This window comes from Anser cygnoides, chromosome Z (genome assembly GCF_040182565.1).
Source record: "Anser cygnoides isolate HZ-2024a breed goose chromosome Z, Taihu_goose_T2T_genome, whole genome shotgun sequence".
NCBI lineage: Eukaryota > Metazoa > Chordata > Aves > Anseriformes > Anatidae > Anser > Anser cygnoides.
This window is the reverse complement of record NC_089912.1, coordinates 77832188-77845311: the sequence shown is the minus strand read 5'-3', so window position 1 is coordinate 77845311 and position 13124 is coordinate 77832188. Positions and strand designations below refer to the sequence as shown.

General features: G+C 39.2%; 1 protein-coding gene across 4 annotated transcripts; it reads right to left on the bottom strand.

Annotated features, from left to right (window-relative positions):
• Positions 1-573: 573 nt before the first annotated feature.
• MTX3 (metaxin 3) lies at positions 574-10801 on the bottom strand. Of its 4 annotated transcripts, none has more exons than XM_048079492.2 (9): positions 10527-10801; positions 9969-10038; positions 8334-8410; positions 6682-6774; positions 5785-5967; positions 5559-5635; positions 4503-4660; positions 3998-4086; positions 574-2504 (listed from the first exon to the last, which is right to left on the bottom strand). In XM_048079492.2, the coding sequence occupies exons 1-9, from the start codon at positions 10605-10607 to the stop codon at positions 2394-2396; spliced, it is 939 nt and encodes a 312-aa protein (XP_047935449.1). In that variant the 5' UTR covers positions 10608-10801; the 3' UTR covers positions 574-2393. The 4 variants fall into 4 exon arrangements, with proteins under 4 accessions (XP_047935449.1, XP_047935450.1, XP_047935451.1 ...); XM_048079493.2 differs by having other exon boundaries at positions 574-2530; positions 10527-10728; XM_048079494.2 differs by lacking the exon at positions 3998-4086 and having other exon boundaries at positions 574-2530; positions 10527-10726.
• Positions 10802-13124: the final 2323 nt, after the last annotated feature.

Here is a 13124-nt window from a genome sequence, read left to right as displayed (position 1 = left end):
GGAAGCACACAGCTCTGCAATCACACGGGTTGTCTGGGGTTGTGTATACCACTGCAGGCAATGCTTTGCTTTAGCCCCGCTGTCCTATCCCATCCAGTGACTGAAGCTGTCAAGCAGATCATGCTGTCACACCAGCAAAGGGTCATGTTTGTAAGATTAGAAAACCTGTGCTTCTCCATACTGCCACAAAAGCAATTGTGTTGGAAAAGAAAGGGGTGGTATTGAAGAGTTGTAACTAAAATTTAAATCAGACATTATGGATACCCTAAAATGTTTGCCCAAGGAAGTGGTGGCATCACTGTCACTGGGGGTTTTCAAGGAAAGGTTGGACATGGTGCTTAGGGACATGGTTTAGTGGGTGACAGTGGCAGTAGGGTGATAGTTGGACTGGATGATCTTGGAGGTCTTTTCCAACCTTAATGATTCTATGCTCCAATTTCTTGTTTTAACAGTCAGCACTTTGTTCTTATTGTTTTGGTTTAGGTTTTTATGGACAAGGTAACACTTTACACAAGGAAAAAAATATTTAAAAAAATCACACCTGACAATCTGCATAAAAGTCACTACCAAAACTCCAATAAAAGTCTAAAATTTTAATCTTGGAACAATAACCTTTTTACAAAGAGATTTCAAAGACCGAGTGTACATATTCACAAAAGCAACAAACTAAGGAATGTTATCCATAGCCGTGTTCATAAATAAAAGATTCTGAAAAGCAATGTGACTTGATCGCATTTAAACCTTGTCAAGATACAGGCAGTAAAAATTTTAAACATTTGACTTACTTTTACACTTACTAGATAGTCAGTTTATTCAATTATCATGAGCCTGAAGTAGATTCATTTCAAAATCACAAACAAGTATTCTAGTAAGAGCAAAAGTTTGAACCTTAAAGTGCTTATTAGACACCCAACATTTTAGGTGTAATTAGGAAATGCTAAAGATAAGATTATTACATTCCTTAAATAGAGTCTGAAAGTATAGTATGTACACAATCTACAGTCTTGTTTGTATAAACAGTAAATAATTTACCTTTGTATCTCAAATGTGACTAGTAATGAAGGGAAACTGAAAGACTACCTTGATTTTGCTAGAAAGAAAAAAAAAAAAAACAGAAGTCATCCTATACATACAATCATCAGAATTCTGTACTCAAAGTGCTGCCATTTTTGGTCAATCCCCTTGACTGATTCTGTTTGCACCACTCATGGAGCACCTACCAGTACATTACCAACAAGAATTACAGCAGATCTCTTGTGACGGAATTGCTTAGGTCCCTAGAACAGGCAAGGCTTCTACTACGAGGAAGTGTAATGAGACATAAGTCCCTCAAATAAACAGAAGAAATACATGCTGCAGTGTATTACAATTCGTAGCCAAAAAATAACTTTGAACTAGACTGCCAAAAAATAAAAATTTAGATGTCTTATAATTTAGCTTTTCAGTGAACTGTAGTGCTTATAAAAAGTAAGACAAAATTAATTAGAGGCATCTGTGACAAATTAAAAAGCCTACATCAACTTTTTTACAAACTCCTAATTAGCTCAGTACAGAGCCACAGTATATTTCCTAGTCAAGTCTCTCACCCAAATCAAACCTTTCCATCTCACTACCAGCCCACTGCAATTTTGACTTAAGGTTTTGTAGCCTGTGGTATTATCCTGCACGCAGGTTAAGCCTGTTTCACACAGGACTAATACCAGGTATCTGTGAAACATCAGTACTGTGCCTCACTGTACTCCCCATGGCAAACACACTTCTCAACATTTCCCCTCTAAGCACAACTTGACAAGCTTTCAAAAATACATGCATCCTTAAAACACAAGAAACAAGAGTGTTCATGGAAGTAGAAGAAAAAAATATTTAACTTCCTCTCATTTCTTTTCATTTCTCATCTGCTGAGAAAGGCAACACCTCCTTCTCTTGCAGTCTTTTCACCAATTTTACAACTGGACCTTGTAATTTTTAGGAAGATACAAAAGTACATCCACTCACACACAGTAACATGATTACAGTAATATCAAAAGCCATAAACTAAAACAGAAGTGAACAATCCATAAACATACTGGAATTCCATAAAAAGAGAATTTTAACTTTTGGTCAGCATTTCTGCTAGGCTAAAGGCAAAAATCTGCTGTACAAAATAACCTTAACATGTGCAGGAATAAGCCCCGTGTTTAAGACTTTACTTTAACCTTAGCTTAGTGTGTGGTCAGCCTGAACTACTAATTTTCTTAAAATAACAGGTAGACAGTACATTGCAAAGCTGTATTTCTTCCCTACGTGTACCCATGAGCAGATTCCTCCCATGCAAAACCACATTCATGTGAAAAAATTACTGTGAAGTTCAGAAGAGTTGAAGGCGAACACATGCGCATGGGCAACAAGAGCTGTCAAGGTGACAAACGATTCAACGGACTGCTTTCTTCTCCACCTGCAGCAAGCTTCAGTGTTGTTAGCTTTCGAGGGGGGTGCTGTGGACTCTTACGAAGGTTGTCATCCATCTGCAGAGAAATAATGAGAGCCGGATCTGGCAAACAGTAGAATATAAATTATGCGATTAGTCTATTTGTCAGGACTTCCGTTAAGAAGTACACTGGTTTGTTGGGGTTTTTTGTTTGGTTGGTTGGTTTGGTTTGTTGGTTTTTCGCCTTGTTATTTCAGCCCTAGCCAAAACAGATGTCATGGTTCCTTTCCAATCCCAAATACCTGCTTTTGTTAGAGCCATTTCATGCTATTAGCATATTGCACATTAAACCCAGGGCAAATGGGAACGCTTCTGTTTGAACCATTTCATCAAGATTAACGAAGAAAGCAACATTGTTACCTTCTTCTGAGAGGTCAAAGTTTCAATTTTTTTACAACAGCCAAACCCTGCTAGAAAGCAGATCAGAAGTCAAATTGCTAACATCAATGGATACTTTTGCATGATCAGCACCTTAAAGGAACAAATCTTTTTTTCAAATTAGAAATGGTCTGTAGGTGTTGAACGAATTTAGAATAGCTAAAGATTTCAAAAAGTATTTAATAAAGAGACTGTGATAAGACCTTTTCAAAGACAGGTTAAATTTTGTCTCTGAACATGAAGATTTTACATTTTTACAGGATATCACTCTAATGCCCTATGTGTACTGATGTATCAAAAGAAAAATGGCATGTAGCTACTACAGAATAAACAAAATCACAGAAGATAGCATAGGCGAGATCTTCAAAGATTGTCTAGTCCATCACACTTCCTCACGGTACAATCAGCTTTATCTAAATCACACCTGATAAATGTCTACTTTACTCATTCTTTAAAACTTCCACAGCCACACTTCAATACCACGTAGAGATATAATCAATACCTAATGCTACAGAAGCCATACATAATTAATGACCTATTTGATACTCCGATCTTTTTCAGAAAGAAATGCCTTCTATCCTAGTAAGAGCTTTATACGTCATTAGTTTACTGATGGAGACAGAAGTATTTTTAACATAAGTTGCACAGCTGTTGACAGGTGCTGAGTAACAGACTTCGAAACAAAGTAAAGAGAAATAACAGCCAGACACAGAACAAGCAGAAGGAAGGACTGTGTATTAGTGACTACAGCATTCAGCTGGGAGTAAGCAGTGAAGGGTGTAGGTGTTAACAAGACCAGTTTCTGAGTTTTGCTCAGAAGTTTTCTTGCTGAGGTCTTGCAAGACCATTTCTGACTGTTGATAATACATTTGCTTTCCCCCTTGCATGGTATGTGCAGTCTCAGATAGACACGCTTCTACCGTTTTTATGCAGATTTGCAAGACAATGTTGATCGTAATAAACATACTTTTTACGTACAAGTCTTCATTAATTATTCCTTTCAAATTATGTTATTTTCTTTCTACATCTCTATACAAAGTAACTCATTAGAAAAGGAAATTAAACTAAAATGTCCATTGTACAGTTGCAAGTGGATCTGTAAACAAGCACCCGCAAAGAAGCAGGAAGATTAGAGACGGAAGTAAAAGTAACCTTTTCAATCAAGTTGGATTCCTTATTTACAAGCTGTGTGAGTTTCTGCAGATTAGCATCTGCGGTATCCTGTCCAGATGGAGAATGGCCTGGAGGGTGAAGGTAGAAAGATGAAGAGTGAAAAGGCATTTACAAAAGCTTTAACAGCCTTAAAATGAAAAAAACATCGGAGAGAAAGTTCATTCAGTATTTTTATCCTTTCTAAGAAGAATTTAAGTGGAAAAGGCTGTTCTATGTCAGAGAAACAGAAGCACTAAGCATTAGCCATAGCATAGATACAAGTACATTTTACCAAGGCTTGACAGGCTCTAAAACTGATTATTAAACCTTGCCTTTAATTTTCAATCTTTTCTGCACAACTATGGAAGTTATTCTACCTCATTTCCCCACAGAAGCTTCAGCACAAATTATATAAAATCTAATTCTGCTTTAGTTACATGCGGAAACCACTATTTCTAATTCAAACAGACCATACATGACAAAAAGTGGAAAAGAAACATCTTACCGGAGACAGTTAACCTAAAGTAGCAAGTTAAAATATCATCACAGAACCGACACAGGTTGGGAAGCTGTTTCAAATGTTCTTGCAATTGTACTCTGGGGAAGCACACTTTATAAACTGGTGCAAGAAAACCAAATACAAAGGCATCCAGGGTAGTAGGCCTGAAAAGAGTGACAAAACAAAACAACAACAACAACACAAAACCAATGTGAGACTTTAAGAACTCTAGTACATAACTATACTCTAGTACATAACTATTTTCTGCATATATCAAACAACTCAGGATAGAATTTGGTCAACTTTTCTGGCATTCCATCATTTCATATCTGATAAATGCTTTGTACAAACTATCTACTGATTTCAGCACCTTTGAACTAGAGAGGTGCTGGCAAGCTGAAACAGTAGCTTCTGCATTAAAATCCAGTCATGCATCATGCACACTGAAAAACAAACCACTCTTAAATGCATTTCTGGCATCAAAAAAAGCCAAGCAAATAAGATGGATGCCACTGGAACAGGATCCTCTCCCATGGAGTGGTCCAACTTCAGTGGCTTAGGGAACAGATCGCCCCCCTCACGGTCTCTTGGTGCTATGCTATTGACAATATCTGCTTCCTGTTTCATGCACATATAAAGAACAGCTTTCCGAGACCTACATCCTCTTCCCAAGGAGGCAGTAGTGGTAACATGTCAGGCTTCAAGTATTTTTTCTACATAGAGGCACAGGAGGTGACATTTAGTGTCTAGAAAAGAATTCTCTAGTCCTACACTAACTCATCAAGCACCCCACATGAGCAGCTGTAGGCAGCATCTGCTGCTCTGTGGAAAGATGCAGATAAGGGACCCACTGGATTAACTGAGTCCAAAGATCTCATTTGTGCCCTGTTTACTCATTCACACTTATCTGAAAGAGTAGAGTGTCAAACACGAAACTACTGTGTAACACCTTTTAACATTTTTAGGTTAAAAAAAAAGTGTAAGTGTACAAAGGATCATGTGGTACCTGTTTTATTAGCCATTAAAAACAAAACAGAAAAAAAAAAAAGAAAGCATACTCACGTATTTCCAAAGAAAAACTGAGATGTTCCCAACCTCTTAGACAGGAGATTTAGGCATTCTTTGGCATCCCTGTATATCTGATGAGACACAAAACCATCTAAGAGCCCTAGCTGTAGTACAGGCTAGTATATACAGCATCACACACCATTTGGCAGTGTGCTAGACTATTTCAGTTCTAGTCTTTTTACAGCACCAAGTTACGCATTCTATACCACACAACACATACCTGTGCTTCCACTTCAGTGAGACTGTACAGTGGAGGTCCCCCCTTGGTCAGCAAGATCCTGTTAAGAGCTTCCCTGGACATCTTTCCAGGCAGATACAAACTCAGTGGGAAGGGAATCCTCGAGGCAAACCATGGCTTTGTTACACTGCAGTAATTTTCTGCCTCAACCCAAAATGTGTGCAGCTACATCAACACAAGAAAGAATATCACTGGAATTTGAGCAAGGACACTAGACTTCTCTTATATAAATCTTAAAATAAAAAATAATATAATATGATGAATTTGAAAGCCTTGCAGGATAGCTGAAGAAGCTAGCCTATGATATTACCTGGTCAGAATATTTTTGCCTATACAAATTCAAGTCCAAGTCATTCAACAGACCCGTAGTTTGAGGATTTTTATAGCTCCAATGTACTTACACTAAATTGGTGAGGGCGTGTGGCCATGTGTTATTTACTGAACTGAAAAATGAACTACCGGTGGGTATTTAAATTCCTTAAAAGTTCCCACTGAACAGTTCAAAAAGCCTTCACAGTTGTGCACTCCACATCAGACATACCACATCTTACTCAAAACTTTTGAAAAAGGATCAAGTGAAACAAAAAATGGCCAGGATAGGCTTCTTTCAGGATACTGTTTCCCAAAAAATATCTAAGAAAAAAACACATCAGAGGTGCCATTTTAAAATGTCTTTCATAAATTCATTATTATTACTTCACACCTCCCACACACTTTTTTCCTTTTCCAAAGTTGCTAGGCAGTCTTTTCAAAATTGCACTAATAATGCAAATACATTCAAGCCAGGACTATGGCTGACAGACTTCTCTCAAGTGGACGCCTGTTGTAATATTCACTTTTAAACATTCTCGCCATTATAAAATATTTCCCAGTATTTACCAGAGCAGGAAGCAGTTTCTCTTCAAGTAGTGCAATATAAGCCAGTGTGTCAGCTCCTTGTTTTGCAGACAATTCATAATCAGCATTGTATTTCTGTGAATTAAAACAAAAAACAAAACAAACAAAAAAAAACAACAGTACAAATAGTGTTACACAGAACTTTCCAGAAAGATAATCAACACAACACAAAACTTCTTCAAACTTAACAGTTAGCAAGTTAGTAAATACCACAATATTTTTCTGGACAAAAAGTATGCAGGTAGACATTTTTTTCCCTTTAATTCTGCAGGCCTGCTATGTCAAACACAGCTATGTACCTGTACAACTTCCATTTTAACTGTCCCATTCTTTGATTTTTGGGTCCTCCCATTGCCAAAATAACTCTTGTGCCTACTTCCATTGCTTTCCAAGCATCTGCCCAGTAACACAGAGGCAATTTTTCAGTACTTGGGGCTGTAAAAAACAGGTGGCAAATCCCCATCCATAAGTTTGAGGAAGCACCTGGCCCTTAACTTGTTAAACATAAAAAACCAAAAGCATTCCTATCTTTTAATTACCATTCCATAAAGTCAAAAATTGGATGCTAATTATTGAAGACGCCAACTGCACAGCTAAATTAAAGCAGTTACAGCTACCTGAGCTCTTGATTCCGACAGAGAATCCTTTTAATGTATATTAAAAGGGTTGGTAGGTTTTTCGGGAACTTCATTAATTTAGAAACAACAAAAGGTCAGTGCTGATCCACCGTATTTTTACATATCTGAAAAGCATTCCCATTACTGTTATACTTTGAGTTAAAGAGGGTATTTTTTTTCCCCAACATGAAGGAATCTTTGGTATTCAAATGGCTATGAAACTTCTGAATTTTAAAAAGACTGTCTGAAAACCCATCTCAAATGCTCAGTTTTCAGATTCTATTTTTCTCCCCAAAAAGCTTTAAACTTTCACTAACATGCCATTCATCAGATAATCTTCTTGACTAGGCAGGAACTGAATTTCTAATGTAAAGGCAGAATAGTGGGCTGGAAGACCATCTTGGAAATAAAATGATGATACCACGCTTTATAAGACATTTTTATACTTTGTGAAAAAATGATGTTGTATAGCTTTATTCTTTGTGAATAAAACATTAGGAGATCTGCAAAAGGCAGGCAAAAGTTGACTACACAATAACATTATGTGCATCAAAAAGTGCTTGCAGACATTTTTACACAACAAATACAGGAAAACTACGTAAATTAAAAACAACACTTATGTATTATCCCTCAAAAAAAAACCAAACTGTGCACTCGGAGATGTTTACCCATTTGAACAGTTAAAACCATACTTCCCTAAGTGTGATCTCCTAGGTCTGCAAAGCTGTAACAATGTTAATGTATTATAATTAACAGCATGATGAATCTCAGAGAGAAACTGCTCAGTTGAGGCCAGCTTGTTGTCCTTTTCAACAAAGAGTTTTCTCATGCCTATTTTTAAATCTTTCGCATAACTAATAATCAAAATTTCAAATAGCAATCTGTAATCCACCATTTCACAATTCTCATGTGCGTATGCAAAACAGGAAAGCACTGGGTCAGAATTGGGTTTCAGGGTTTTAGAAGTCTGCATCAGTCTATATGGAGTACATGTAGATTCTTTTGAGAGCAACCTACCTGCTTCCTTAAGAAGTTTAGTATTTTTGCTGGCTGGGAAATAACAGTGTCTTCTGATATCAGGACTGGTACATCTCCTAGAAGGCAAAAATGATGCAGTCAACTGAATTTATATGTAATAATTATAACATAACTGGGAAGTGACAAGTCACTTCATCTGTTTTCCTTTCCTCCATAGCACACTCTGATCTCCCAAATATGTATGTATAAACTAGGTTATATACAACTGAGTTCCACCAAGATCACAAACATGCTTAGCATATTGTGGCCTTTGTTAATAACAATACATAAAAAGGGCCCAGACTGAAGCCAATGTCAACTACTAGCTATTTGACACTTTGAGAACCAGGCTACTGGTATGGATTTCAGATATCCATCTTAAGATAAATATTCCAACCAGTCCAAATGCCCTCTCAACTCATTTATCCCTAGAAGGAAGGATAGGCCTAGTCCTATTTTTCTCCTGCTCTTTGTCTCCAAACCGCTTTTAACCACCTGTTTTCTCTAGCCTTGCTACAACCACTGCCCAAGCTAACACTGCATAAATGACCAGAACTAAGTAAATCCCTTCTCCCAGAAGCATATTATTCTGCCTTTACTCATTAGACTGCAGAATCAAAGACTATAAAATCTCTGTAGCAGGAACCACCTCATAGCGCATTCACAAAGTACCTACGACAATGATGAGCCTAACATGACCTTGATGCAAAATACTATCAAAATTTCATTTATAAAAGACACATATTATTTGTGTGTTGGTTTTTTCTTGTTGTTAATTTGTGGCTTGTTTTGTTTTGTTTCTTGGTATGGATTTTAAATATCTCAACTATGAAAAAAGCAACAGAACTTTTGAGAGGTATACCCAGCTTGTTCTTTGAATTTCTGCTAACAAAACGTAATAAATCAAACACCAAGAGGCAAAGAGCCAAATTCTACGTGGACATAGTAGTGCCTAAATTGAGGACATAGTAAGTTAAAGTGACAGACCACTTTAGCCTTGCAGTGATTTTTACCTCTCTGGAATATACCAGGACAATAACCTAAATGCTGAGCAAACAGATAAGGATTGAGTAGAGGCATGCAACATACTTCATATCCTCTGACACCTTCAACCTTATCTTCAACCTGTCTGGCAGCTAGGTTGTTACTCACCTTTTATGATTCAACCTCTGTAACTCTGCACAGTATTAAACACCCCAGCTGATGTAAGTTACACTCTTTGGGGCTGATATTCTACTTCCAACTGTACAAGCCTGTTAAATTATGTATAATTAAAGAACACTGCTTCCATATGCATGTCTAGTTACTATCACATAAACATGCAAACTGCTTTCACTATACCCTCTATTTAAAATGCCTGACATTCCTGCTTTACTGATTCTCCTCTGCTTCACCCATACACATTTTAATAAAGTGCCCTTTAAGGCATTTTATTTATGTCTTCCATATTTCACCCCTGAAAAACCATAACACTCGAAAAGCTGTTTATCAATGTAAAATGGATACAGGAATAGCATAGGAAGGGACTGCTCATGAACACAAAACCAAAGGAAACTAAGAAAAGGAAACTTTGAAATTAGAACCCACATTTATAGAGTGACGAGGATTAAACTAATAAAAATGCAAACAAGGTACCTTTTGGAGTTCTCCAAGAGTTATTTATAGTATTCACTGTCAGCGGAGCACCAGAAAATTTAGCATAAGCCTGCAACAGATTGCAGAAAAGAAGAAAAAAATGTAGTCAGCATGTGCAAGAAAAGTGTACGATAGCATTTTAAAAGAGCAGGTCACGATAAAGCATGAGCATTATGACCACTTGGGTTGAACAAGCAACGTTCACCGGCACTACCTGCGCCCGCTGTGTTTTTGGACCGGGAGGTTTTTAAGGATTTTTCTCGGAACTTCTAGCTGAGATTTGCGCTAGCATCAAGGGCACGAGTTTTGTTTCGGCCAGCTGCGGCCGGGGCATGCCGCCCCCCCGCTCCGCCGGGCCCCTCGCCCCGCACAGGCCGCGCCCGGCCTCAGGGCGACACGGGCGGGCGCGCCCCTGGGCGCCTACACCACCGCCTACACCACCACCTCCTCCTCCTCCTCCTCCTCCTCCTCCTCCCCGGCAGCCAGCAAGCCCCGCGGCGCCGTGCCTCCCTCCCCGCCGCCCTCCCGTGGTGGCGGGCGGCGGCCCCCCGCCGTTACCATGACGGTCAGAGACTCCGGGTGCAGGGACGGCAGCCCCCAGTCGCCTCCCCAGCAGCTCAGCTCCATGGGAGCCGCCATCTTGTCGGCCAGCAGCGCGCAGCGCCCCGCTGCTGCCCTCGCATGGCGGCGCCCGAGCGCACCCGGCCGCGCCGCGGGGAGAGGGAAGGGGGCGGAGGCCGTGAGGGGACGGAGGGGCGGCTGCTGGTCGGCGGGGGCTCTCCGGCCGTGCCCCGCGGCCCCAAAGCTGCCTGAAGACGTTTCCCTGCCTGGTGAGAGCCACCCGTGAAAAATTCGGTGCTGAAAGTGCCGCGTCGCCAAACCCCAGCTGGTTCGTTGGCGCGAAGTTACGGCTTTCCACAGGAACGAGGATGTTGGCTTTTCATTAAATGTAAGGAAAAGTCGTCAGCAGTTTGGCTTCAAAAATAAGGAACCCTGACCATATTGTACCAGTCTTGACCAAGTTACAATAACAACCTGTTCACTGTATTTTTTTTACTGTGGACATTTAAAAATACGAAGTCTGTGCTTCACTTCATCATTTGCGCAGACATGCCACAGCACTATTTACTGTTAAAATACTACATCAAGGAAAATGTTTCCATGCTTCCCACACAAGGAAAAATACCACGGTGCCTTAAAAGCAAAGACTGCACTGCCAACCTTATTCAGGTGTACCGTTCATTAAGAGATGAGGAGACCAAGGTCAAAGCTTCTTCCTCCCTGTCTCCTCAAATCTGTGGTTCCAGATCTCCGTGAAGTTTGTGGCAGAAAGTGCAATGAAGAAAATCTACCACATGGACCTGAGATCGTTCAACTCCAGTTTATGAGGAACATGAGAGAAAAAAAAACATACCCGTTTTCTTTCCTCAGAAAAATACACTATTGGGAATATTAGCAGTAGGGATTTGGTTTTCTGGCAGCTGTTCTACATTTCCCCCTTTAAAGAGGTACAGATTCTAAAAGATACCTTTCTTCTCCTCCCTTCAGGGAGCAGCTAACTCCCAGTCAGTCCTCCCAGGTACTCTGCTCACCGTGGTGTCAGCTCGCTGAGGTGGGCAAGCTAAGGAAGTAAGACTGGCTCTTACCAGCTGCAATCCCCAACATCTGTTTCTCTATGGAGGATGAACCAGCTTATGGCTCTCCTTATGGCAGGTTGCAAGAATGCTTAGAGGTTAACAGGAGAGTAAACTTTCCCTGTGTTTCCTTAGGGCCTAATTCATCTCTGCACTGTTCTGTAGTCCTGAGCAAAGACAGGAAAAAAAAAAAAAAGGCAATCTGCATCTTCCCTCCCCCATCCTGAAGCTTTCCAGGAGCTTTTTCCTCTTGGTTGCCTGAGTGGAATTCCTATTAGTGTAAATGAGAAGTAAATAGGTATGTGGATGGATGCTTTGACTTGAAAAAGTGGGGTTTCTATTTGTGTTTCTGAAAAAGCAAAACTTCCTCTGAAACTTTGAAACCTCATCTTCTACGCAACCTTTAATGAAAATGTGGCAGAATCAAACCTGTAAGTGTTGACATAAATATAGAAGGATGTGGCTTAGAGATGTACTTTACTGAAATTGCACTTGCATTAGGACTTCTACATCTTAATTTCCCATGTATCCTGACTTTTAATCATCCATATAATTTCATAAGCAGTGAGTCTCCTGATGGTTATTAGGAGCAAAATATGACATCTGAATTAAGCTATAGGGATTCCTTCCTACATCCTCTACCCCATTAGTTGGAATTCGAACAAGCTATGGACACTTGCAAAGCAAAAACTATCACATTGGCAGCTTCTCTGTATTCTCTACATTTAGAATTTTATCATTTTACATAAGATAAGCAGGACAAATATTTTATCACTTGAGGTTTACTTACTTGCAGGTCTTATATAAAAAAATGACAGTCTTACATTCCTATAAGAAAATTCCTCATAAAAGTTTACCGGCTCTGTGAAAGTTTCTTGAAAATAAAATGCCCAATAACCACTTTCTGTTTCTTGTCCAAAATATTAACATCCAGTAAGTTAAGCTGGAGTTTGTTCTTCAGGGAATACAGAAGAATGAAAAAGCAATAGATAATATTCTATTGTTGTTATTGAAAATTATGGTTAGAAGGTCAAATTGTCCCATCCAGACAGCAGATAAACATCATACTTTGTGAAAATCCCTTAAAGAAGGTTGTGCTTGAACACAAAATCTCCTTCAGTCTGTTACATACTCTAGTAATAAAACTGAATGTGGAAATGAAAACTTGAAAAATTGCAGTGACCTTTTTATGTACTGGCTAGGTTCATTTAAACATGGAGTTAAACAAAGACATCGTGAACTTACTCTGCTTTGTTTTATTATGCAACATGCTCTGTTTGCCACATTTTGCTTCAATGGGTATTCTTGGTGAATAAGCACAACCAGAAAGCAGGCAGAGCAACAACAGAATTTGGCTCTCACTACTCTAACACTAATGAGTATATAACGGTACAAACAAGATCTTCCTCCCATAGGGTTGATTTGTATCAGTCCAAAAGACCCTACGGTAACTAAATCAGAAGTGGAAAACAAGTTAAAATGATGTATTAGATATTTTTGACAGAGAAGGGAACTTTTCAAG